Here is a 25,962-nt window from a genome sequence, read left to right as displayed (position 1 = left end):
CTGCCGCCGAGACAGCCGCCAGATGATCCTCCGCCAGCTCGACTGCCTGATCCAGCGACGCCGGGCGGTGGCACTGGACCCACTCCGCGGCTCCTGCTGGTAAGCGGGCGATGAACTGTTCCAGTACCACCTGATCGACGATTCCCTCGCGTCGCGATCTTCGGCCCTCAGCCACCGCCAGCAGGCGTCCCGGAGCTGCTGGCCGAACGCGAACGGGCTGCCGACTTCCTCCATCCGCAGCGCGCGGAAGCGCTGGCGCTGCTGCTCCGGCGTGCGCCCCACGCGCTGAAGGACAGCCCGGCGAAGGTCGGCGTAGGCCAGCCGGCGATCGGCGGGGAGCTGTAGTGCAGCCAGCTGCGCCTCTCCCGTCAGGAGGGGGAGGAGGCGCGCCGCGCGCTGCTCCATCGGCCACCCCGAGGCTTCAGCGACCTGTTCGAATAACGTGAAGAAAGCCTCGGGGTCATCCTGCGGGCCCATCTTAGTTAAGGTGAGGGGAGACGGGCCCGCGGCCGGAGCGCTGGTGGGCCCCGCCGACGCGAGGAGACGCCGGAACGCCTTGCGATCTTCTTGCTGGGCCAGCACCAGGGCATCGAAGCGCCGCTCTTGTTCCTTTCGGAGTGTGATGAGCGCCTGGTGCTGGCTTTGCTGAGCCGTGGCGAGGGCGTGGACCAGGTCGGTGAACGGGGAGGATTCCATGGGGCTGCTGGGTTGGTGCTCCATTTCCCGGGTTTCGGCACCACTGTAGACTTCCCTAGGTGTGGGTGGAGCACAGAGGACGGCAGGACAGAGATCAGGTTCAACAAACAGTTTAATTGTTTCCACTTTTCAGGGGACACAAGAGGTTTTAACCAGACACACGCACACACACACACAGGTGTCTGGTTCGGGAGAGATCTCCTCTGCTCTCGCTCTCCCTCCCTAAATAGGGCGCGGTCCCTGGGAAGACACACAAACACAGGTTAATTGCTCTCAGGTGAAGTGAATCTGCCACTTACCTTCCCCGACTCCGCCCTCCTGTCACAGACCGGTGCTTGACCACGCCCCCGCTGCCACAATCCTGCAGTGCCTTCTCAACTGTTTTGAATCAGCTCCACTATTTTTCATGGTTGGTGGTTCTTAACAGCTGGCATTCTCTGTACTTCCTCCACAATCTCAGTCTGATTCCCGAAGCGGTTGTCCAGAATGCGGAAGATGTCATCTGCTTCCTGGTAGCTTGTGAGCCTCAGGTCCCTGGTGATTCTTTCCTCTAGGCTATCCAGCAATTGGAATTTCTTCACTTCTTTGGAGCCCGAGGGCTCACCTTGCTTTTGCAGGGCTTCCCAGTCCTTCCTCCACCTGTGGAAGTCACTTGTTGCCAGAGAATTTGGGGAGAGCAGTTGGCTTCAGTCTGATGACAGGCATGAATGCATTTTGGGAGACAGGGGTGCCGACTTGACACTGCTCCTCTTTCAGCTTCACACAAATGAAGTCAGCTTTCCTGGATACAAGTGCAGGGATTCTCATTGAGATCTTTCAATCCGTGCTGGATGTCTTGCTTCTGTTCAGATGGGGTCCACCACTACCACTGCTCAAAGGACTCTTTCGCCACTTTTGTGAGGCCTTGAAGGTGACCAAGCAGGAACTCGTAGCCCTCCAGCCTACCGTTGAGGTCCACTGCAGCGGCCCGCTTGCTCTCTGCTTCAGCCACTTGGAATGCAGTTAGCACCTCAGATTCTGCAGCATTGGACCACAGCACGTCTTGAAGTAGACCTTTGATTTCATTCACTTTTTCATCGCACTCACCAGCAGTCTTTTCTAGGTCAGCTTTTTGATGTTCAGATAACACTGCATCCTCTTCAGTGCCCAGCTCCTCCTCTTCATCTGCAAGGAGTTTGGCTTCCAAATCATCGTTGGCCTCCCATACTCTTTCTGCTGCTTTTGTGATGGCGTTGAATGCATCTTCCAGGTCTGACACCGATTTGACCTGGTAGGTCCTCAGTAAGGAGTTGGCCATGCGGGTGAATGCCCTCTTCGCCACCGTCCAGTCCTTCTTCAGATTGTCAGCGGTCTGTGACATCTTCCACTCTGCAGGTCGTGCGAGTGACAAGGTAAGTGCTTTCTTTTTGCTTTTCTCTTGTTGAATTTTAACTCATGTTTCTTCTTCCAGGCTCCAGCAGTCAAGCTCCTGACTTTCCTCCCAGCTCCTGGTCCAGTGGTTTTCCACATCCCTTGATCAGCTGGTCGCTGGTCGTCAGGGCTCTAAGCGATGTCATCTAGACTTCTTTCCAGTTCCTGGACTCCCGGTTTTTCCACTGTCAAGTTGTCAGTTTTGTTTGGTTATTTCTGTGCAGTTTCCCCAACTTGAATAAAGGATTGTGGCATCTGGTGGAGGTTTAGGGTAACTGGACTTCACTCAAAGGATTCAACAAGATAACTGTTTCCGTTTCCTCTTTTTCCTTTTTCCCCCCCTTTTATTAAAGTTCAAGGCACATCCATAAAATTACAGTGGCAGATAGATGGTAGAAGCAGTTAACAGCTCTTTAGTTCTCTTTTTAGCCTTTAGCTCATTAGCCTTCAATTCCCAGATAGCAGAGGGTCGTTGATTCGACGTGGAATCATCGGCATGTTCTTCGACCTATACGCCGTCGAATCACCGACGTTGATTCAACACCGCTTTGCTCATACGAGTTTCCGTTGAAACGACGTTGAAAAGTGGCTGGTGGTCGACAGAGAATAGACCCCCTTTCACCCTTTATTCAACTACGTATTTCGGTCGATTTATAGTTGAATTTTCAGTGATGATTCATCCAACTTTACTTCCTGTTTTATGTACAACAGGAAGGCTACAAATTAAGCAAAACAGGCTAAATTAAACTAGCTAACAAGAAAGCATCGGAGCTCTTGCCTAGGATGAACACACATTACTTCAACCATGAAGGTGAACATTTATATCAATGTGCGTAGGCTACGTCCTGTTTTATGTACAACAGGACATAAAAAATGCATGCACCAATGCACCCCTCCTAATGTTTGTCAAGCTATGTAATAAGGCATACATTTTACCATTTATAAGGAACAGAACACACTTGAACAAGTTCTTAGAAACATTTTCGGATTTATTTACAAATGTACAATTTTGTAGCCTACTCCTCCTGCGGCGCAGACACCTGTACATGGAAACAGAAAAACATAACCGAAATTAATTTGATGCAGCATTGACAAAGAAAGTCAGCAGTAGGCTATTGGTTTCAAAATGAAATGCCACCCTACATCACGTCTCCTCATTCCTCCCTCTCTCTCTGGCGCATATTTCAGCCACTTCTTCACGGCGTCACTGAAATTGGCACGCGTGCTCCCTGGCAGCTGTGTTAGGGTTTTGCTGGGATTCGAACCTGGTTCGTTGGTGTGATAATCCAGCAAACCCCCACTAGGCCACCAGGGGGATGACTCAAATGCAGAGGCGTGAGGCGGAAGTAGAAAAAGAATCAAAAGGTTTATTTAAACTATATACACTATATACAGGGCAAAACAAAAGACAAAAAAAAAAAAAACAAAGAGTATAATCCAAAAGAAAAGCAAAGTGCAAAAATTCAAAAGCTAAGAAGATCAAAAAACACAGTACAAAGGAAACTGGAGATAAACATAACAGCACAAAGACTCCGTGACAAGAGGACTGAACTCAGGGGTATAAATAGACAAACTAATTAAGGACACAGGTGAAGATAATTAGGCAATTAACACAAACACAAAACACAGGAACAGTGGCGGCCTCTAGAGGCCAAAATGAACACGACATGAAAAGGAAATAACAGCGGCCTCTAGAGGCCAAAACAGTCCTAGTCCTAACAAGCTGCTTTTGTAGAGCATCTGAAAGAAAAAGAACAAAACATTGAGAATTTGCATGGTGATAATTGTTTGAGTTGGGAAGACTATGTCACACTCTAGTGGTAGGTGGCAAGTAATGGCACTAGTACAGAAAATATATGTAAAAATCAGAAACCATAGGTGTGAATCTTGTGACAATTAAAACGGGATTTAAAAATAATAATAGTAGTAATTTCCCCATTGACAAAGCGGAAATAGAAATGCCACTACCAAACTGTTCGTCACTCAGTCAGCCTCCCTGGACTTGCCTGCACACCTGCTTTTTCTGAGTAAGGCGCCTGGTAAGTTTCTTAATCCTTTGCATCTTTCACAATATGTTTGTCATTGTCATTATAATCGTAATGTTACAGTTAGTGAAGGAGTTGTTAAAGAACATTTAGAAGTAGTGTGCAAGTACTTGCGACAGCTTTCTATTTTACCCTCTTTTACAGCTTTGTGCACATGCATAACCTACCAAACAGGACATCATGCATTTTGGTGTCCTTAAAGGCAGTTTTTTCCCCCTTTCCAGCCCAGTTGAACTGGCTGGCCAAGCTGTTGTCCAGGAGGCTACGCAGCATCCGCCTCACCGTGACCCCTACATCAGTTCCTCCACAAAGGGCTAAGGTAGACACCTGATAGAATAAAATGTAGCATGAAGACAATGTGAAAGTATTCAGTGTTTATCATTGTTTCATTGATTCACAACGACATTAAATATTTGTGTTTCCTTTTGCAGGTGTTGCAGATGATTGGAAAAGAAAGGTAAGAATAAGTACCATCAGCTGCTTTTGTTTGGCATCTTCCTTGACCAGGGCCTCTGCTGCCAAAAACTCCTCCATGGTGGAGAGTGGGAGCTTGGTAAGGGGTGATGTCTGGGGTGTGTCTTGTCTCCCCATCTCTCTCCTTTGGGCCCTGACCTCTTGCTCCAGCCTTCCTATCATCCCCTTCATCTCCCTGTTTTCCCCCTTCAGCTCCCTGATTTCCTCCCTCAGCTGGCCAAGGAGAGAGATAACGGTGCTGATGCCCATGTCTGTTAAGTAACACGAAACATTAGGACTTTTGTTACGCATTGCTTGTCATTTTTGAAAAGTGATTACAGTTGAGGACTCACCACGCAGCAACTCATTGTTCCCCTGTTGGGATGGCAGAGGTGTGGCTGAAATATCAGAGTACAATTTAGTTCACTGCAGGGTGCTTAATTTAAATGTCTGTTCTAAATTGACAATTTTCATGTTGATTGATTTCCTCTTTGACTTACCATGGAAGCGGTGATGTGGCTGGGGTGAATCTGAAAAATTGTATGGTCAGTTGATCAGAACACATCTACATAGATGTTTTTTTTTTTTTTTAGTCGTTTATGGCATAAATCAAGGCAATGTATAGTTACCATGGGTTAGTGGCTGACTGCAGGCTGGATGGCTCCCTGGCCTGAGTCGGGCAGTAGGGGTATGTGGCAGTGGGGGCATGACTGAGCATCAGTTTGTGAATGGAAGGCGGGGTCTGGGAAGGTGAGTGGCCAGGTTATTACACCTGGTGTCAATTAATGTGTGTGTGTGTGTGTGTGTGTGTTTGTTGCAGGGATGGTCGAGCATAAAAGGGGGAGAGCAGAGAAGAGGTCTCTCCCTGACCAGAATGTGTGCGTGTGGCATGTGTGACTATGAGCGAGTAAAGCTGAAAAGCTAAGAAAATAAAGGAAAATAAAGCATGTGTGTGAAATCAACTCCTGCCTGCCATGCTTCTGTGCTCCACCCACATTAGGATACTGTTACACCTGGCTTATTCATTGCTTCCACCAAGGTTCGTTCTTCTCAGTCATCTAGCTTGACAGTACTTACGGTACAGTATTGTATGTTTACGGCTTTTCTTATGTTTGCCCTTTCATTCTCTTTCCATTATGTTAATGTGTCTTGTTACTGTGTCAGTATCCTGGCTCATTTGTCACTTCTAACAAGGTTTGTTCTCAGTCCTCTTGCTTTCCTTAAGCCATCAATTTTTGGCTATGTAGTTTTCCGCAGCCCTAATTACTTCATTTATTTCAGTGATCGAAGCCATTTTAATATGACAGAGGACCGCATTTATTTGTAATGGAAGCCAATCTTGTTCTGTCAGTTTTTCGGAAGGGTTTTAGTCCTCCAAAGACCATGTTCCTTAGCGATGTCCAATATTCTGTTTAGTATCTCCGGGTTCTCTCCCTCAAGTGTATGACCTTCTAAAATGCTAATGTTGAACATCCTCAGTTTCCCCATTCCATTTTCTTGTCTGTCTACTCTATTTTCTGGGTCTTCAATAGCTATAGCTTGCCGTTCTTCATCCTCATTGTTGTGGACACTCACCTTCAATGTCAAGACTCGTCTTCGGATTGATTCTAAATCCAGCTCTGTCAACCAACCATTGTTGACAATTGCCCTTCTTTGATCACACAACCTTCGCTCAGACACAGCAAAGATTTCCCTTTCCTTCCATAATACATGAAATCTCTTGTATCCTTGAACAGGATTTCCCCTAATCATCCAATGATTTTAGTGTAAAAACTGCAACATTAAGCTCTTTAGTCCACTTCTGCCTCCTTTCCACAGTAGCTTGATGACTACCCTGCTTTACAGTAGGAAACTTGCCAGACAAGAAACCTTCACTGTTTGCAATTCTGACCTCATTCACACCATTATCCAATAAATTTTGGTTAAACATTTCCCCTATGGGGCGGCACGGTGGTGTAGTGGTTAGCGCTGTCGCCTCACAGCAAGAAGGTCCGGGGTCAAGCCCCATGGCCGGCGAGGGCCTTTCTGTGCGGAGTTTGCATGTTCTCCCCGTGTGGGTTTCCTCCGGGTCCTCCGGTTTCCCCCACAGTCCAAAGACATGCAGGTTAGGTTAACTGGTGACTCTAAATTGACTGTAGGTGTGAGTGTGAATGGTTGTCTGTGTCAGCCCTGTGATGACCTGGTGACTTGTCCAGGGTGCACCCTGCCTTTTGCCCGTAGTCAGCTGGGATAGGCTCCAGCTTGCCTGCGACCCTGTAGAACAGGATAAAGTGGCTAGAGATAATGAGAGTTCACACCAAATCTAGTGGCACTAGTGAGCAGACAATGTGGTAGGTTGTGTTTGACAAGCTCTGCTAAAATCCTGTTCAAAGTTTTTTTTTTTAGGCACTTTATACCCAAACATGCTTTAAGTATAAATGTCAAGTTGTCAGTTTTGTTTAGTTATTTCTGTGCAATTTCCCCAACTTGAATAAAGGATTGTGGCATCTGGTGGAGGTTTAGGGTAACTGGACTTCACTCAAAGGATTCAACAAGACAACTATTTCCATTTCCTCTTTTTTTCCCCCCTTTTATTAAAGTTCAAGGCACATCCATAAAAACTACAATAGCATATAGATAGTAGAAACAGTTAACAGGTCTTTAGTTCTCTCTTTAGCCTTTAATTTTCTTTTTAGCCTTTAGCTCGTTAGCCTTTAATTCTCTTTAGCTCTTGGCACTTTTCCTTTAACTTTCTCCTTAGTTCTCTTTAGGTGAAAAACCTTTGAAAATAGAAAAAAAAAAGTTAAAATGCAATGCTTCTGTGCAAAATATGCATGTAGAAATGCACTATGCAAATATGCCTCAAATACTTACGCAAAATAGACATGAGAATAAAATATTTTAAAACTACAAACCAGATAACATTAAATATGACTGTAGAAAAATAAGATTTAACTACTTAGTATACATATTAAAATTACAAGGAAATAAACTACCAGAAGAACCAATACAACTACACAAGCCATAGCACTACGCTCAATTTGGCCATTCACAGCTGCTTTAAGTAGCCCACAAATCCACTGCAACTACCAATACCATATAATGCAGATAAATATTGCAATGAAGGAATCTGTGCCCAAGTTTATACTTAACCACACAAACAATAAGACACCAACAATGGAGTACAAACACTACACTGCATGTATTCAAATAGAAAGCCCAACACTGTTGCACGGCCACGCATTGTCAAAGCAAATACCAACCAAACACAGAGATGCAGAACAATAAACAAACAATTTCAACATTAAGTAAAGCAGAACAAGATACAAATGCTTACCAGCTGCTTCTCCAGTTTCCCAAATGCCACATTTGCACAGTGTTAGCTCAAGTAGGTCAGAAGCACAACAGCTTTAAAGTAACTCTTACTAGTCTCCCACCACCCCACAACTAATCAGCTGATTAACACACCTATGAGCCTTCAATTTGCAGCTCACACTCAGCTGCAACTAGCCCAGCTGCAAGTGATAATCAGCTGACTAGCAATGCTCGTTCCAGCCAATCAGCTGAGTTGCAGTGATCTCACTTTCAAACACATTTTTCCCTTGTGTTTCCCCAAATGTAAACAAACACCATTAAAAACCAGTTTGACTTCACACCTCCCACTCGACCTTGGCAGTAAACATATTGGTAAGGGCGCTACTTCGAAGTCAAACCAAAGATAAACACAATCAGTGACCATCTTGCTCTTGCTTTTTTACAGATGAGGCAAGCATCAACAACTTTGTGTGACCCTTCTCCCTTTAATGACCCAGGCCTTTCTCCTCATCTTGAGTAGGGTCCCAGCCACTCCATCATGTCCCTCACCATGAGACTCCTGAGCAAGCAATGTGGACACCCACGAGTCACAAGGCAAGAGAGGGACAGCAGCATGGTCTTTGAAGCTCTGCACTCTTCCTCTGTAGACAAAGAGTCCGGTGCTCTGATCTTTGAAGACCATAAGCCAGGGGTCTTCAATCCTATCCACAAAGGGCCAGTGTGGCTGCAGGCTTTCGTTCCAACCAAGCAGGAGCTACACCTGATTAAACAAGTGAAATCATTTCACCCTCGTCTCCAGTCAACAATCAAGTGAGCCTCCAATTTGGCTGTAATGAAAGCCTGCAGCTACACCGGCCCTTTGCGGATAGGATTGAAGACCCCTGCCATAAGCCGTTCTATCATGGTGCTGGGGAAGTTGGCACCCTCTTGTGCAGCAAGGAAAAGGTCAGTCATTGCTTCTTTTCTTTCCCTGACAGAGATGATGCCGCTTGATGGGACCTCCTCCCACTTTGGCCTTTTGAGGGCTCGGCTTGGTCCAAGGAACCTTTTCGCTGCCCTCCAGACCCAGGCGATGGTTTTCAGAAGTTTAGACAGGTCACTGAATCGCCTTACATCAACAAGGCTCTGAATTGCAGACCCTGATGGCCCACAACCAGCTGGAGTATGGTCATGGTCTTGATCTGGAGCTTGCTTCATAGCCTGGGCCCTTGTTAGTGCAGCCACAAAAGCTTTCTTCTGCAGCCTGTTGATGACCTCTCTGGCAACAGCAGCAATTTCCTTTGCGGATTTTATTGGCCACTCACTCACAGGTAGGCTCAGGAACTTTGGACCAATCTGCCACTCGGAGTCCTCATCCAGGTCTTTTGGGCCTCTCGTGATCAGGTCTATGATGTTCTGAGGCCCAGGGACCCACCACCAGTCCTGGACATGTGAGTTACTTTGGATCTCCCCAATCCGATTCGCAAAGAAGGTTTGATAGCCGTAGCTCTCCCTCTGGATTGCACCCAGGACGGTCTGGCTATCAACGAAATGGAACCACTTCTCGACCTTGATCCTGCCGTATCTCTCAAAGTACCTTCTCAGACGGGAGGCAAAGATGGCTCCACAGACTTCTGCCTTCACCAGGTCACCCTTCTGGTCTAAGGGAGTCAGCTTTGCTTTTGATTCCACCAGCCTCACAATGGGACCTTGGCCAGAACTCCACCTCAGGTACATCACTGCACCGTACGCATGCTCACTTCCATCTGAGAATGTGATTGCAAGTGGATCATCTGCACAAGCTGGAGTTAAGGCTCTGGAGAACTTGACACTGCTGAGCTGGACATACTCCTCAAAGAGCTCAATTGCATCTTCCCTCAGGCCATCCGACAGAGCTGCATCCCATGTGTCTTTGGTGGAGGGACTGTTACTTTTGGCTTCCTGGAATGCTCTACGTACCAGGATGGCTCCTTTCTGCTTTGCAGGAGTGACAAGGCCACCAGGATTATACAGTCCAGCCACTTGACTGAGCAGCTCCCTTCTTGTTAGGGGATTTGGAGTCTGAGATCACACTTCCTCTTGGAGCAGATTCTGACCAAGTCGCATCATCTTTCTTTTGGAGAAGTTGATTGAGGACAGGACATGAATCTTGTCTTCCTTGACAATGTAACCGAGGCCGAGTGCTTTGTCGTCATCGCCCATCTGATTGGGGAGGACCATGATTCCAGCTTTGGCTCTTGCTCGGTCATCCTGTTCTTCCTGAGACTCTTGCCTCCCACTTTGCCCAGAGAACACCCATGGTTTTAGCTGAAATCCTCCAGCCTTAAGGATGTGCTCCACATTGGCGGCAGTGGCTTTTAGGCGATTGAGGTCATTATCCGAGGTAAGCAGGTCATCGACGTAGCTGTCTTGCTGGAGTACACGTCGCTCTTGTTTGAGGTGCATGAATTGAGGAAGGTTGGTTGTCTCCCACATATCAAGCTGTGCAATGCATCCTGCCAGCTTGTCCCCAATGTTTACCCTTGTGATGGCGTACACTCCTAGCTCCTCATCTTCAGAGTCTCACCAAAGGAACCTGTGTAGATGTACTTCACGTTCTTCAAGCCAAACAGTTTTGCGCATTTTTTTTGATGTCACCTAAAGCAGCAAACACTCCACTTCTGAATCTCAGTAGAACAGCACGAATGGGGTTGAGGACGTTTGGACCCTTCATCAGCATATCATTCAGGCTCACACCTCTGAACTTTTGACTGCTGTTCCAGACAAGCCTTACTGGGGTTGTGATGGAATGGGGATTTGGTGCTATAAGGTGACTCACATACCACACTGGCCCGGTCCAGCTGGAGATGATGTCAGACAACTTAACTGCAGCTCCTCGGGAGACCATGTCATGCACCCAAGAGACATAGGCTGCTTTCCATTTGGGCTCCTTGGCAAGATGGCGTTCTGTTCTGAGGAATGTGGCCTCCACAGCTGCCCTGTTGTTTGGGAGTGAAGCTGGGTCTTCTAGCCAGGGGTATTTGGCATACCAGTGCAGGTCCTTGCTGTGGTGGTCACTTGTAATGTATGTGAGTCCCCCTCTCACTACTTCTAGCTCCCGCTCCTCTGCAAGGGTCATTTCTTTGCCACCTGGCTGACAGTTTCCACAGCAGCAGCCTCCACATCTTGGCTCGCAGGCAGCGCCAACACTATCCCACCTCCACCACTCCAGGAAGTCTTGGCAGGTGGTCAAAGTTGTGGACTCCTGGACTTTGTGGCAAGACCGGGTGACTGGCAGCTGCTGCTCAAGAAGCTTGGAAGGGAGTTCTTCATACTTGATGGTGGCTGTCCTAATTGACCTGGCAAAGTGTGTGCCTGATGTGTAGGCTGACACGGCAACATCTTCGAACAGGTCAGGGTGGGTCCCTCCAACTGTCTTCCCCAATGGTCCATCCCAGAGCACAAGATCTCCAATGACTCTGATACACTGTGGTGCCAGCTTGCCCTCTCTGTGGCTTATCAGAAGGTCAATCTCCTTGGGTCTTACAAGTTCTCTTATTGGTACATCAAGGAAGAAACATTGCAGTTGCTGTGCTGTTACACCCTTGTGGACGTCTGCTATGTGGTCAAGTCCATAGCAGACCAACTGGTGTGATTGCAGGGTGCCATCTGGGGTCTTCACTCTGATCTTCAGCAGATACCTCCTTGTCTCCACATGGAACTTCATGCCCCCAACACCATGGACGACAAGGGTCATCTCCTCACTCCGAAGGTTCAGTCTCCCTGCTGCCTTGTGAATGATATAGTTCGTATCCGATGCTAGGTCAGAGTGCCAATCTTTTGTCCAGCATTTTCAGTCACTTCAATGAGCATCATGATGACCAGAAGCTCTTGCAAGCCATGTTGTATGAGGCTTGAATGCTCAGTGGCTGCATTGAGTGTCCTTGAGGCAGAATTGGAGAAGACATTGACACTGCTTTGCCAGTTCTACAAGGAGCTTGCTGATGAAGTCCTCTTGGTCAGCAGTATATCCCTTCCTTTCTGCTTTGGGGTGATCACTACTCTTCAGGGCAGCAGTATTCCTCACGGTGGCATTGAAGCACAGGTAGTAGTGGTGCTCAGGGCGGCGTCCATCCTTGCAGTCAGGGTGCTTGCACATGTAAGTTGGTTTACAGAATGCTTGGCCATCATGAAGCTCGAGACATCTCTCACATGCCCCTAGCTTGTTGACAGCAGCGTTCTTTTCTGCTGGCTTCAGGGCCCAGAACTGTTTGCAGAAGTACAGCTTTCGTCGATGCTTTCCATCACCACAGACAACGCATCCAGCAGGCGCATCATTGGACTTGGTGGCCCTGGTCCTTGCATGCCTTGGTTCAGGTCTCCCTTCCCTCTTTGGCTCCTCCTCCTTCAAGTGTTCAAGCTGCTCGTAGATGGCTTCTTGCTCCTTGAGGAAGGCCAACAGACTATCGAATCTGTTCCTTGGGACCACGGCATTCTTGCTATCTGCTGCATGCACAAGCCACTCTTTCAGGATTTCAGGGAGCTTACTTTCAATGGACTTGGTGATTAGTGGATTTTTGATTGCTCCTGTGTCTCCAAGTTCACTTAAATCCTGCAGTGCCTTCTCAACTGTTTTGAATCAGCTCCACTATTTTTCATGGTTGGTGGTTCTTAACAGCTGGCATTCTCTGTACTTCCTCCACAATCTCAGTCTGATTCCCGAAGCGGTTGTCCAGAATGCGGAAGATGTCATCTGCTTCCTGGTAGCTTGTGAGCCTCAGGTCCCTGGTGATTCTTTCCTCTAGGCTATCCAGCAATTGGAATTTCTTCACTTCTTTGGAGCCCGAGGGCTCACCTTGCTTTTGCAGGGCTTCCCAGTCCTTCCTCCACCTGTGGAAGTCACTTGTTGCCAGAGAATTTGGGGAGAGCAGTTGGCTTCAGTCTGATGACAGGCATGAATGCATTTTGGGAGACAGGGGTGCCGACTTGACACTGCTCCTCTTTCAGCTTCACACAAATGAAGTCAGCTTTCCTGGATACAAGTGCAGGGATTCTCATTGAGATCTTTCAATCCGTGCTGGATGTCTTGCTTCTGTTCAGATGGGGTCCACCACTACCACTGCTCAAAGGACTCTTTCGCCACTTTTGTGAGGCCTTGAAGGTGACCAAGCAGGAACTCGTAGCCCTCCAGCCTACCGTTGAGGTCCACTGCAGCGGCCCGCTTGCTCTCTGCTTCAGCCACTTGGAATGCAGTTAGCACCTCAGATTCTGCAGCATTGGACCACAGCACGTCTTGAAGTAGACCTTTGATTTCATTCACTTTTTCATCGCACTCACCAGCAGTCTTTTCTAGGTCAGCTTTTTGATGTTCAGATAACACTGCATCCTCTTCAGTGCCCAGCTCCTCCTCTTCATCTGCAAGGAGTTTGGCTTCCAAATCATCGTTGGCCTCCCATACTCTTTCTGCTGCTTTTGTGATGGCGTTGAATGCATCTTCCAGGTCTGACACCGATTTGACCTGGTAGGTCCTCAGTAAGGAGTTGGCCATGCGGGTGAATGCCCTCTTCGCCACCGTCCAGTCCTTCTTCAGATTGTCAGCGGTCTGTGACATCTTCCACTCTGCAGGTCGTGCGAGTGACAAGGTAAGTGCTTTCTTTTTGCTTTTCTCTTGTTGAATTTTAACTCATGTTTCTTCTTCCAGGCTCCAGCAGTCAAGCTCCTGACTTTCCTCCCAGCTCCTGGTCCAGTGGTTTTCCACATCCCTTGATCAGCTGGTCGCTGGTCGTCAGGGCTCTAAGCGATGTCATCTAGACTTCTTTCCAGTTCCTGGACTCCCGGTTTTTCCACTGTCAAGTTGTCAGTTTTGTTTGGTTATTTCTGTGCAGTTTCCCCAACTTGAATAAAGGATTGTGGCATCTGGTGGAGGTTTAGGGTAACTGGACTTCACTCAAAGGATTCAACAAGATAACTGTTTCCGTTTCCTCTTTTTCCTTTTTCCCCCCCTTTTATTAAAGTTCAAGGCACATCCATAAAATTACAGTGGCAGATAGATGGTAGAAGCAGTTAACAGCTCTTTAGTTCTCTTTTTAGCCTTTAGCTCATTAGCCTTCAATTCCCAGATAGCAGAGGGTCGTTGATTCGACGTGGAATCATCGGCATGTTCTTCGACCTATACGCCGTCGAATCACCGACGTTGATTCAACACCGCTTTGCTCATACGAGTTTCCGTTGAAACGACGTTGAAAAGTGGCTGGTGGTCGACAGAGAATAGACCCCCTTTCACCCTTTATTCAACTACGTATTTCGGTCGATTTATAGTTGAATTTTCAGTGATGATTCATCCAACTTTACTTCCTGTTTTATGTACAACAGGAAGGCTACAAATTAAGCAAAACAGGCTAAATTAAACTAGCTAACAAGAAAGCATCGGAGCTCTTGCCTAGGATGAACACACATTACTTCAACCATGAAGGTGAACATTTATATCAATGTGCGTAGGCTACGTCCTGTTTTATGTACAACAGGACATAAAAAATGCATGCACCAATGCACCCCTCCTAATGTTTGTCAAGCTATGTAATAAGGCATACATTTTACCATTTATAAGGAACAGAACACACTTGAACAAGTTCTTAGAAACATTTTCGGATTTATTTACAAATGTACAATTTTGTAGCCTACTCCTCCTGCGGCGCAGACACCTGTACATGGAAACAGAAAAACATAACCGAAATTAATTTGATGCAGCATTGACAAAGAAAGTCAGCAGTAGGCTATTGGTTTCAAAATGAAATGCCACCCTACATCACGTCTCCTCATTCCTCCCTCTCTCTCTGGCGCATATTTCAGCCACTTCTTCACGGCGTCACTGAAATTGGCACGCGTGCTCCCTGGCAGCTGTGTTAGGGTTTTGCTGGGATTCGAACCTGGTTCGTTGGTGTGATAATCCAGCAAACCCCCACTAGGCCACCAGGGGGATGACTCAAATGCAGAGGCGTGAGGCGGAAGTAGAAAAAGAATCAAAAGGTTTATTTAAACTATATACACTATATACAGGGCAAAACAAAAGACAAAAAAAAAAAAAACAAAGAGTATAATCCAAAAGAAAAGCAAAGTGCAAAAATTCAAAAGCTAAGAAGATCAAAAAACACAGTACAAAGGAAACTGGAGATAAACATAACAGCACAAAGACTCCGTGACAAGAGGACTGAACTCAGGGGTATAAATAGACAAACTAATTAAGGACACAGGTGAAGATAATTAGGCAATTAACACAAACACAAAACACAGGAACAGTGGCGGCCTCTAGAGGCCAAAATGAACACGACATGAAAAGGAAATAACAGCGGCCTCTAGAGGCCAAAACAGTCCTAGTCCTAACAAGCTGCTTTTGTAGAGCATCTGAAAGAAAAAGAACAAAACATTGAGAATTTGCATGGTGATAATTGTTTGAGTTGGGAAGACTATGTCACACTCTAGTGGTAGGTGGCAAGTAATGGCACTAGTACAGAAAATATATGTAAAAATCAGAAACCATAGGTGTGAATCTTGTGACAATTAAAACGGGATTTAAAAATAATAATAGTAGTAATTTCCCCATTGACAAAGCGGAAATAGAAATGCCACTACCAAACTGTTCGTCACTCAGTCAGCCTCCCTGGACTTGCCTGCACACCTGCTTTTTCTGAGTAAGGCGCCTGGTAAGTTTCTTAATCCTTTGCATCTTTCACAATATGTTTGTCATTGTCATTATAATCGTAATGTTACAGTTAGTGAAGGAGTTGTTAAAGAACATTTAGAAGTAGTGTGCAAGTACTTGCGACAGCTTTCTATTTTACCCTCTTTTACAGCTTTGTGCACATGCATAACCTACCAAACAGGACATCATGCATTTTGGTGTCCTTAAAGGCAGTTTTTTCCCCCTTTCCAGCCCAGTTGAACTGGCTGGCCAAGCTGTTGTCCAGGAGGCTACGCAGCATCCGCCTCACCGTGACCCCTACATCAGTTCCTCCACAAAGGGCTAAGGTAGACACCTGATAGAATAAAATGTAGCATGAAGACAATGTGAAAGTATTCAGTGTTTATCATTGTTTCATTGATTCACAACGACATTAAATATTTGTGTTTCCTTTTGCAGGTGTTGCAGATGATTGGAAAAGAAAGGTAAGAATAAGTACCATCAGCTGCTTTTGTTTGGCATCTTCCTTGACCAGGGCCTCTGCTGCCAAAAACTCCTCCATGGTGGAGAGTGGGAGCTTGGTAAGGGGTGATGTCTGGGGTGTGTCTTGTCTCCCCATCTCTCTCCTTTGGGCCCTGACCTCTTGCTCCAGCCTTCCTATCATCCCCTTCATCTCCCTGTTTTCCCCCTTCAGCTCCCTGATTTCCTCCCTCAGCTGGCCAAGGAGAGAGATAACGGTGCTGATGCCCATGTCTGTTAAGTAACACGAAACATTAGGACTTTTGTTACGCATTGCTTGTCATTTTTGAAAAGTGATTACAGTTGAGGACTCACCACGCAGCAACTCATTGTTCCCCTGTTGGGATGGCAGAGGTGTGGCTGAAATATCAGAGTACAATTTAGTTCACTGCAGGGTGCTTAATTTAAATGTCTGTTCTAAATTGACAATTTTCATGTTGATTGATTTCCTCTTTGACTTACCATGGAAGCGGTGATGTGGCTGGGGTGAATCTGAAAAATTGTATGGTCAGTTGATCAGAACACATCTACATAGATGTTTTTTTTTTTTTAGTCGTTTATGGCATAAATCAAGGCAATGTATAGTTACCATGGGTTAGTGGCTGACTGTGATGTAGGGGGCCTGGCGGGGTTTCTGACAACGGTAAATCTGAAAAATAGTTTCCCTCCCTCAGCTGGCCAAGGAGAGCAATGACTGTGTTGATGGCCATGTCTGTTAAGTAACACCAAACATTAGGAGTTTTATTTCACATTGCTGGTAATTTATGACCAGTGAATACAGTTGTGGACTCACCACGCAGCAACTGATTGTTCACCTGTCGCAACGGCAGAGGTGAAGCTGAAATGTCAGAGAGTACAATTTTGTTCACATTTAGTTTAAAACACATCTACAGTACATAGACATTTTTTGTTTGTTTTTTTTCAGTCGTTTATGGCATAAATCAAGGCAATGTATAGTTACCATGGGTTAGTGGCTGGCTGTTAAGTACAAGGCCTGGCAGGGTTTCTGACGGCAGTGAATCTGAAAAATAGTAAGCAGTCAGTTGATCAAAACATCTTCACTTACTTACTGGTATTTTAGTTTCTGGCATAAATAAAGGAAATGCATAGTTACCATGAGTTAATGGCTGGCTGTGAAGGAACTGGCTGGCTGGGTGTCTACTGGCTGACTGGGTGTCTAAAGACGGAAATGAAATCATTATTATTTCAGACAAGTTCTAGGTCTTCAGTAGAACAACAACAAGTGGTACAGATAGTCACCTTCATTAAGGGAGGGGAATTGCCACTCGCTGTCCAGCTGAGTGGCGTCAATAGATGGTGGCCTCCTCCCCTTACGCCTTGGTTGTGCCTCCTCCTCGCTGTCCTCCTCAAAATACCTTTTGTTTGGACTTTAAAATAAACACAGGACCTTACTGCCACAGCTCAAAACACAAACGAAACTGTACTTGAACTTATAACTGCAAGTTGTGATTTAAAAAGAATTTTTACTGTCTTTTCCTGGGCCCCATCTCACCATCAGACTGCAGGTCTGCTGTAAGGCAGCCTTCCTCCAGCGATCGGTTGAGGCAAGACCTGGCTTTGGCAAAGGTGGCTGAAAGGGAAGGCAGTCTTAATGATATTGGCTTAATGCAATATTGAAGTATTGTCATTGGTTTAATGAAGTAGCTATGCAGCTCACCACAGGTTGTCAGCACCCTGATTTTTGGGTGGAATTGCCATCCTTGTCCCGGGGGGATGGAGTTCATGGCAGCCTTCTCAGCTTTTTGGCCACTATAGGGTGGCCAGTAGCATCCCACTTCTCCGTCCACCTCTACCACCCAGCTGAGTGGCACAACTGCTGCACTCTGGTCCTGGAATTCCACCAAGTTCCAAAGCTGTGCCATCTATAATAAAAATAATAATAAAACAAAGCACTCCATGGAAAGGATAGTTAGTGCCTGCCATCCAGCTGGAGTACTCCAACTGTCCAGATTCTAATGTAAAAGTAAATGTGTTCTTTGTGTGTGTGTGGTTTTTTTTTTTCTTTTTCTCCCCATATAGGTTTACGAATGGTGACGAAGAGGGATTGCCACAAAGGTCTCTCCATCTGGGAACAACACACATTTGCCCTGGACAACCTCAAGCTGGTCAACGTTAAGGCAGCTGTCTATGCCAAATACTCTGTAGCAGCCAATGCTTTTGGAGGGGCAAGGATAGTGGAAATATGACTCCCTCCTCTTGAATTTCATGTAAACCACAAAGACAGAGTCACAATGTTTAATTATGTTTTTCACCATTACGATTTCATTTTTAATCACTAGGCAAACATCGCCCTGCTTTGAAGAAAAACAGAAATCATTGAAATGCACTTTTTTAAATTGCTGGCCGGAACTTAAGTGTTGGGGTAATGGGCCCTCCTGGTGTGGGTGTAACAGTTGTGGTTGTGTAGGTGGTGGTGGAACTAAACGAACTGGCTCCTCTGAAAGGCGTTTGACAACCTGTTGTAAAGGTTGAGATGGCTTGCGTAGCATTTTTTTTAGTTTACCCAAATAATTCTCGTAAGGAAAGGATGAGATGTTGTCTAGGGAACCATACAGGCGGTACTCATGTGTCAGATGTATTGTTTGATGTACGCTAAACACAATCTCGTCTTTACCATACACCTCTCCAAAATGCTTCACAAAAGCCATTAACAATTTTTCGCAAAAACAAACCATACTTTCAGAAATGTTTGGTGTGAGTAGCAAAAACATGGCCACAGAAAACAACATGAAGTTTTCATAGAGATCTTGTGGAAGAATGTCCCTCAGAACTACTGGCCCACTGTAAATCATAAATTGCCGCAGCTCTGCCGCTTTCCACCTATCAATTTCGGCGAGTTCATGGGGTTTTCGTGCAAATTCAGCTGGAGTATAGGGACGAAGCTGTATCAACTTTTCAGAGATGGCTTTAATGGCTCTTGTAGGCTGTCTTGTGGAGTTTTTCCCCCTCATCCAAAAATGTATCAACTTTTTCGTAACGCCTAGGCAACATAAATGCATGTAATCTATTGGAAAGGCAGACACCATTTTCACCAGACCAGTCAGAGGACTTCTGTTGATGTGGTGGTCCTCATCTACCATATTTTCAAACTCCTCGTCTGACCTTAGCCTAACATCAGTGTCTGGATACGTCATTTTTTTCTGCCAAATACCAGTCTGATAGCACTTATCGCATCCGGAGTACCCATTATGGCATTTAATTTGTTTTACAAATGCTCGAGCAGGAGCATCACAAATGAAGGATGAAATGGCCACCCTCAGCTTTCTACCTCCAAATGTTACCCCACTGCAAAGCAGAGCAGATAGGTCTTTAACAAACTGCGTCAGATAATCAAACACATTGGAGGGTTTTCCAGGGCCACAAAAGATGACAACTAAAAACGGTGTTCTGGTGTAATCGCAATCAATCAGTGCCAAAATAGGCCAAAACTGAAGCTTGGTGCTTTTGAAAATAGGGAGACCATCGATGTTAAATTGAAGTCTTATTGTTTGAATAACATCTGGTAAATGGATGGTGCTTAATTTGGACAAAATTCCCTTTGCCAAGCCAAAATGGTAGTATTCCCCATTACCTACAGTCTGTAATGGTACTGCAGGCTTAGTGCCCAATAAGGTCCGAGCATCCTGGGGCAGTTCAGGGTGGCTTGTTCTCAAAATGGTCAACAGAGCAGTAATGGCAATCAAAGGCACAGAGAATGATGCAGCCCAGTGTTTTAATTTTTGGTGAAGCCCTGACTCTTCAAAAGAGTCACCATCAATATGACTGTCACCCTCTGAAGACATGCTACTGCTGTCAGACTCTGCATCACTGCACCCTCCCAACTCAACAGAATCTCCACCATCCTCATCTAAACCCATTGATGATGCAGGCCTGGGAGAGACTGGAGGAGCAAGAGAGACTGGAGGAGCATGATTACGCAGAGCTGACTCAAAATCGGACAGAATCTGCCTTTCTAACATTTCAGTAGCCTTCAAAACACGTCTTCTTTTTGACCAATAAGAAGCCATATTCTCTCCCCTAAAGAAATAAATGACTGCAGTACCTTTTGAGGGAATGTCATGGTAGTGGTCTTCAGGTTCCATTGAGGTAAACATAGGGGGGGACAAAGACAACATTTACGTCATTACATTTGAAATAACCTTACACACACACACACATATAGGTCAAACAATTGTTTTACAGAAAGTTCTGTTTTAACACCAACAATGTTTTAATGCTTGGATTAATGTTGTAATGGCTGCGACCCATCGGCCTACAGTGTTACAAAACTTAGAGTTTAAATCTAGCATGTAGGCCTAGGTTGCATGTTGTTTTGAGCTGACCTGTTCGTTTGTGTAGCCATGGCGGCCATGAACTTCAAAGATTATCCAGGCTACTTCTGTAGTGACCACTTTGTTTGAGGTACCACGAACGAAATTGCTTATATTCCCTCAACTCATACAAGAAACATGCAGAAACAATGCATCTGCATGTTTGTTTCAAGTGGACACACGCACGCACACACACATTTACGCCATTACATTTGAAATAACCTTACACACACACACACACACAGATCAAACAATTGTTTTATAGAAAGTTCTGTTTTAACACCAACAATGTTTTAATGCCTGGATTCATGTTGTAATGGCTGCGACCCATAGGCCTACAGTGTTACAAAGCCCAGCCCCCACAAGCTAGGTGTAGGCTAGCTACCGGTTATAACCGCGGCCTGTATACTCGATTGAAATGCTTTTTTTTTTCCAAGACCACAACTATGACCAGTTTTCGGCTAAACAATGCATCTGCATGTTTATTGTATGAATTGAGGGAATATAAGCAAAGTTGGTCGTGGTACCTCAAAGAAAGGTCACTACAAAAGCGTTGGTAGCCTGGATAATGTTTAAAGTTCATGGCCGTGACCCAAACACAAAGCCGCTACACAAAATAACAGGTCGGCTCACAACGACATGCAACCTAGGCCTATGGCATAGGCGATATGACTGAAGTTCATCTTCTTAAACTGCTTGAAATTGTATTTAAAATTCCCTTTACTAATAGCGACTGAATAATGGTACGTACCAGATGTCCAGGGATGAATGAAAAAGTAGCGTCTATCAGCAGGCCGATCCACAAGAGAGTCGCGTTCCAACTAGTGTTGAAGTTAACCTGCAGCCAGTATACAGTAACGCAAATGACGTCATGCAGTAAACAACGGTGCATTATGGGATAGCATGGGTCATCCAACGACATCGCAATAGGCCTGCCCTTCTTTTTAAATCATGCCTTGAAATCAACAAACTGTAAAAAAAAAAAAAAAAAACTTTCATAGAAGGTCAAATATTGCTGAGTTCAGACAGTAGACCTAAATTGGTTTTATTCCTTTTTTCATCATTTACTTATCGTTTACTTGCCATTATCACTTAGCCTATATAGGCCTACTTATATCATTTACTCGTGTCTATGTGTAAGCAGCATAAGACAGACAGACACACACTAGTGGCAATTTATATATTCTGAGCAATCCTACCAATGTTGAAAACTGGCCGGCAAAAGTGACGATGGTTCAACGTCGTATATTCAACCTTCTCTGACGGTCGACAGATCAACCTTTACCCACGTTGATTCAACGGTGATAAATCGACCCTCTCAGACGGCGGAGAAATCGACGTTTCACGGCGCCGTTTCAACGTTGATTTTCTGACGTACGACGGAAACCGACCATTCTGACCAAAACTCTACGGCATTTCAACGACCCTCTGCTATCGGGGAAGCACTTGCTCACAACTCCAATAGGTAACCATAAGTGGTGGAAGGAAGTCGAGTCACGATTGCAGCAACATATCCCCGCTGCCAGTATTGGCCTGGATAATGAGAGATCTGTTCTCATTTATAAGATGGGAAATATGGTTTTTCAAATGCTGAACTTCCATCTAAGAAGTTGAAATTCTATTTATGGTTTTGAGTATAAATTTAACCAAGGGAGACATCCAGAATGGATCCTGTGAGGACAGACATCGATCGCTGAAGCATACAGCTTTCCAAATGTCCCAAAATAATGGCTTCCAGTTTTTCAACCACTTGATCCAGATCATTAGCAGGCAAAATTTGGTCCCAATTTTCATTCTCAAGAGCTTGATAAAAAGGGATCTTGTGATGTTCACGGCAATCCCGAATCAAAACTTGACAGCGAGTAGGCTTAAGCTTGTACCCCACTGGCAAAATAACCTCAGAATGATCAGTGTTAATTAGCATATTCAAAGGAGAGCATTTTCTCAAAAGGTGTTTGTGATTAGTCAACACATTATCTAAACACAAATGTCCTCTTTTTGGAAAGTCAACAAGTGCATTCCATCCAGATAATTGTTGCAGTTAGTTAATATCCATCTTGTTCACATTATCACCGCAAATAAAAACCGTGTCAGGATGGGAATCTAAGACGCTGTCCACAAGTTCAGTTATATCAGTCATAAAGTCAGATTCTTTATAGTTATATTCAGGCAGATGATGAACACCACAAACTACCAACTGATGTCCCAAAGGTAATCTTAAAGTCAAACATACCAGTTCATCAAGTTTAGATCTATAGACATCAATAACATCCAGGTTACGTCGCACATAAATGGGGATTTCACTTTTACTCCTATAATCCAGCTCGAACCAATTTCTCTCCCATCTAAATATATCTTATAGCTTGGCATGTTGACTATGTGGCATATCCGGTTTGAGGTGTCTCCCCAATATCACGCATACATCAAGATCATTCTTATTCAAATCGGCTTTGAGTGCTATAATCACTTAACTCTATTTTTAGTTTTGCCGAGACTGCAAACGTTTGTAAATAAATTCTGGCACAGCAAAATCTGTAATGTTCACGCAATAGCAGACACCTGTTGTGTGATTTGTATCAAGTTCGTCAGAGATACACTTCTAGCGAATTAGCGGGGAATAATCCTGCCGATGCTTTGCGACACAGGAATAGGCTTGTTTTCAAATTATATGGCCAAGTTATTGGTAAAATTCATCTGACTCTCATAATGCTTATTGCTTCTTCAGGAACCTTGATATCTGAACAGACTGAACATTTTGAGATTGTGGTCAACAGTTGGGGCAGGTTTTAATTTTACCGATTTTCTGAGTCCGACAAAGTCCCTTTTCGGATATTTAAAATCAGTTTGCCGTTCTCAATACTTTTCTCCATCCATGTACTGGTTTCACTTTCGGGGCCTGGATTAACTTCCACATCCATACAGACACTTAGATCCAGACAAATGTGATGTTCCTTGGGTGCGATGATTAGAATACCATGCTTCGTCCATACGGATATCATTTGACATATCAAACTTGGTCGGGAAAAGTGTCTTACCACTTTCACATTTGGACTATAAAATTCCATCACCAGTGTAGGTATCATGCTGCCATCTTGTGTCTAAGAACTACAACTCCCAGCCAACTTCCGCGTTGACTACGTCACGCCTGGGCGGGATCATGCACATCACATTCCTCAGGGATTCAACAAAAGGACTTGGATCCCAGCCATCTTGGCTCTTTTGCGTCGGACTCCAGGCGAGACTGACCAGATAAAGAGCACTCATCATCAGACGTCTAAACAGCGCGTTTCCTTCTTTCATCTGCTCCTGATCAAAGTAGATATCGGAAACACGCGATCATCAACTCAAGCGAGTTATTAAACCGGTTTTTGCAAGTATTATTTTCTTTTAAAGGTGTACGCAACGGCAAGTGAAAGCAATTTTATTTTTGCTTATAAAAGTGGCTGCCCCCCCTTTTCTCTTCTTAAATCCGCGCGCGGCACTGCTGAAAAGACTTTCGTCATCATCCACAAAGATCTTCAAAGCAACCTCTCTCTCTTCCTCACCGAAGCGCAAACTTCCTCTCCAAGATCTACTTCTCCAGTGAGACGGTGCTTCCTACAAAGGCGAGACTCTTTGCAGTAAGAACAGGCACTGGGCAAACAGAAGTTTAAGTCTTAGGAATTAGTTATTCACTTAATGTGAAGTTAAATGAAGTGTATACACTGAATCTTGGTTCTCTATCATTTGTTTATTGATTTAAAATTGGTTAATCCATAAGTTTTGCATGTACTCTCCTTTTTAACATTTTAATTTCGTTACTCACCCATATTTTGACCTCATTAAGATTTCAGTAAATTAAATAATATTAAAACTAGGGGGTTTAGCTGTTTGAAAAGTCTCTGTCCCCAAGGAGGGCTTTCAACACGTGTTCACAGGCCCAAACAGGCCCTGACCGCATGCTTAAGCTAGCAAGGCAGAGCTAACTCTTTGTTCTAGAAAGGAAACACGTGGCAAACCCCTCCTCCTTCCCCTTTGTTCCAAGAGGTCCTGTATCTCATCTTTGAATTAAATATCATAAGTCCTAAGTTTAATTCAACCTTGATAGCAATTCTCCTGTTTACATTTAAAGCCATATAAACTACAGATGACTGTTTGAATGTATTTTAACCATTAATTTCTGGTTTTTGACACACATAGTTTACTAGGCCTAAAGAAAACACATGGTGTAGCTAGCCTTTTCTTTGTCTGTTAGCCACAAAGCTAATCACGTGGCTACCCCCATAGTAGGCCTGAAACCACATGTTAGCTTCTTTGTCTAGTGTAGCCACATAGCTAATCACTTGGCTACACACACACGTGCTCACTAAACTTTTGCCGCTTTTCCACTACAAACGCGGCTGAGTCGGGCTGAGTCGAGCTGAGCGGGGCTGTTGGAGTTGCATTTCGACTACAACCGCGCTGAACCGTGCTGGCTGGAAGTGGGTGGATACATTGGGTGGAGTTAGCGAAAGTGGGTGGACGTTACGTGATGTCGTTAAGCAGCGCAAACAGTGACATCAGTGAGCTTTTAAGCGGTAGTCTCACGACCCGAATAGTAAACAATAAACATGGAGGACATGGAGTCGTTAGTGTTGCTGGTCTTGGTTCTGTGGCTTGTTGTCACCGACAACGCCAACAGATACTGGCAAGAGCGTATAGATGAGGCGAGGCGCATAAGGCTTCATAATTCTCGTAATTCGTAATTCTCCTTCTTCCGGGTTTATGGTGTTTACAGATCCCAGCGTGCTTGCGGGGCGTGTGTGGGCATGTGAGGACACTCTTCCTCACCAATCAGTGCACAGGGGAGTGTCTGCTCACGCCCCCAGCCTCACTCGGCACGGTTTGGCTCGCTTCAGCCCCACTCCAAAACGGTGCGAGTTTTAGGGGCTAAGCAGGGCTGAAGCGAGCTGAGTCGTGCTGTTTTTTGGTAGTCGAAACGCGAGCCGTGTCGGGCTGAAGTGAGCTGAAGCGAGCTGAAGTGAGCTGAAAAAGGGTAGTGGAAAAGGGCCATTTGAGGATTCACCTCCTCCAAGATTTGCAGATAACATTCCACACACACGCTGGCTCTTCCTGGCACGGGAACATTCCTGGGCTAACCCCTCCCCTACAAACACGTGGAGTTAGCCTCTCCCTTCCCCCCCCCCCCACACACACTCTGTTTACAGAAGATTTCAATTCTGCTGCTATTAAATTGTTCAATTTTTCCTTTTCTTTTTATAATAAACTCCATTATTATTGAAATTGTGTGGTGTCTATCTGCTGTTCTAATACTTTTGAAGTGGCCCAATCGCAAAGAATTCAAAGGCGTAGACAATTTTAGATAACATGGTAAGTGATCAATAATAATTTGGAAAGATACCATTTTAGCTGTCTGGTAATTTATTGTTAAGTACCAGGATCAATGGTATGATTCACTAAATGATTCACTGATTTGATTCACTGAGTCGATTCATTTAATGATTCACTTCACACGATTCAAATGAGACTGATTCTATGGTATGATTTAATTCAAATGAGTTAAATTAAACGATTCAATAGGATTGATTCATTTTAATTA

At 45.0% G+C, this 25,962-nt stretch overlaps 1 protein-coding gene across 2 annotated transcripts; it reads right to left on the bottom strand.

The window, feature by feature from the left end:
• Window positions 1-15,057: 15,057 nt before the first annotated feature.
• LOC132894127 (uncharacterized) lies at window positions 15,058-21,520 on the bottom strand. 2 transcript variants are annotated; one of them, XM_060933483.1, is made up of 13 exons: window positions 21,136-21,520; window positions 20,117-20,143; window positions 17,732-17,936; window positions 17,542-17,644; window positions 17,314-17,441; window positions 17,168-17,230; window positions 17,015-17,074; window positions 16,847-16,891; window positions 16,643-16,765; window positions 16,516-16,545; window positions 16,369-16,413; window positions 16,034-16,287; window positions 15,058-15,889 (listed from the first exon to the last, which is right to left on the bottom strand). In XM_060933483.1, exons 1-13 carry the CDS (start codon window positions 21,304-21,306, stop codon window positions 15,701-15,703), a joined length of 1,443 nt encoding a protein of 480 aa, XP_060789466.1. In that variant the 5' UTR covers window positions 21,307-21,520; the 3' UTR covers window positions 15,058-15,700. The 2 variants fall into 2 exon arrangements, with proteins under 2 accessions (XP_060789466.1, XP_060789467.1); XM_060933484.1 differs by having other exon boundaries at window positions 16,643-16,702.
• Between the last annotated feature and the right edge of the window lie 4,442 nt (window positions 21,521-25,962).

Source organism: Neoarius graeffei, chromosome 11 (assembly GCF_027579695.1).
Source record: "Neoarius graeffei isolate fNeoGra1 chromosome 11, fNeoGra1.pri, whole genome shotgun sequence".
Lineage (NCBI taxonomy): Eukaryota > Metazoa > Chordata > Actinopteri > Siluriformes > Ariidae > Neoarius > Neoarius graeffei.
The sequence above is the reverse complement of the archived record's forward strand: the minus strand, read 5'-3'. Positions and strand labels throughout refer to the sequence as shown.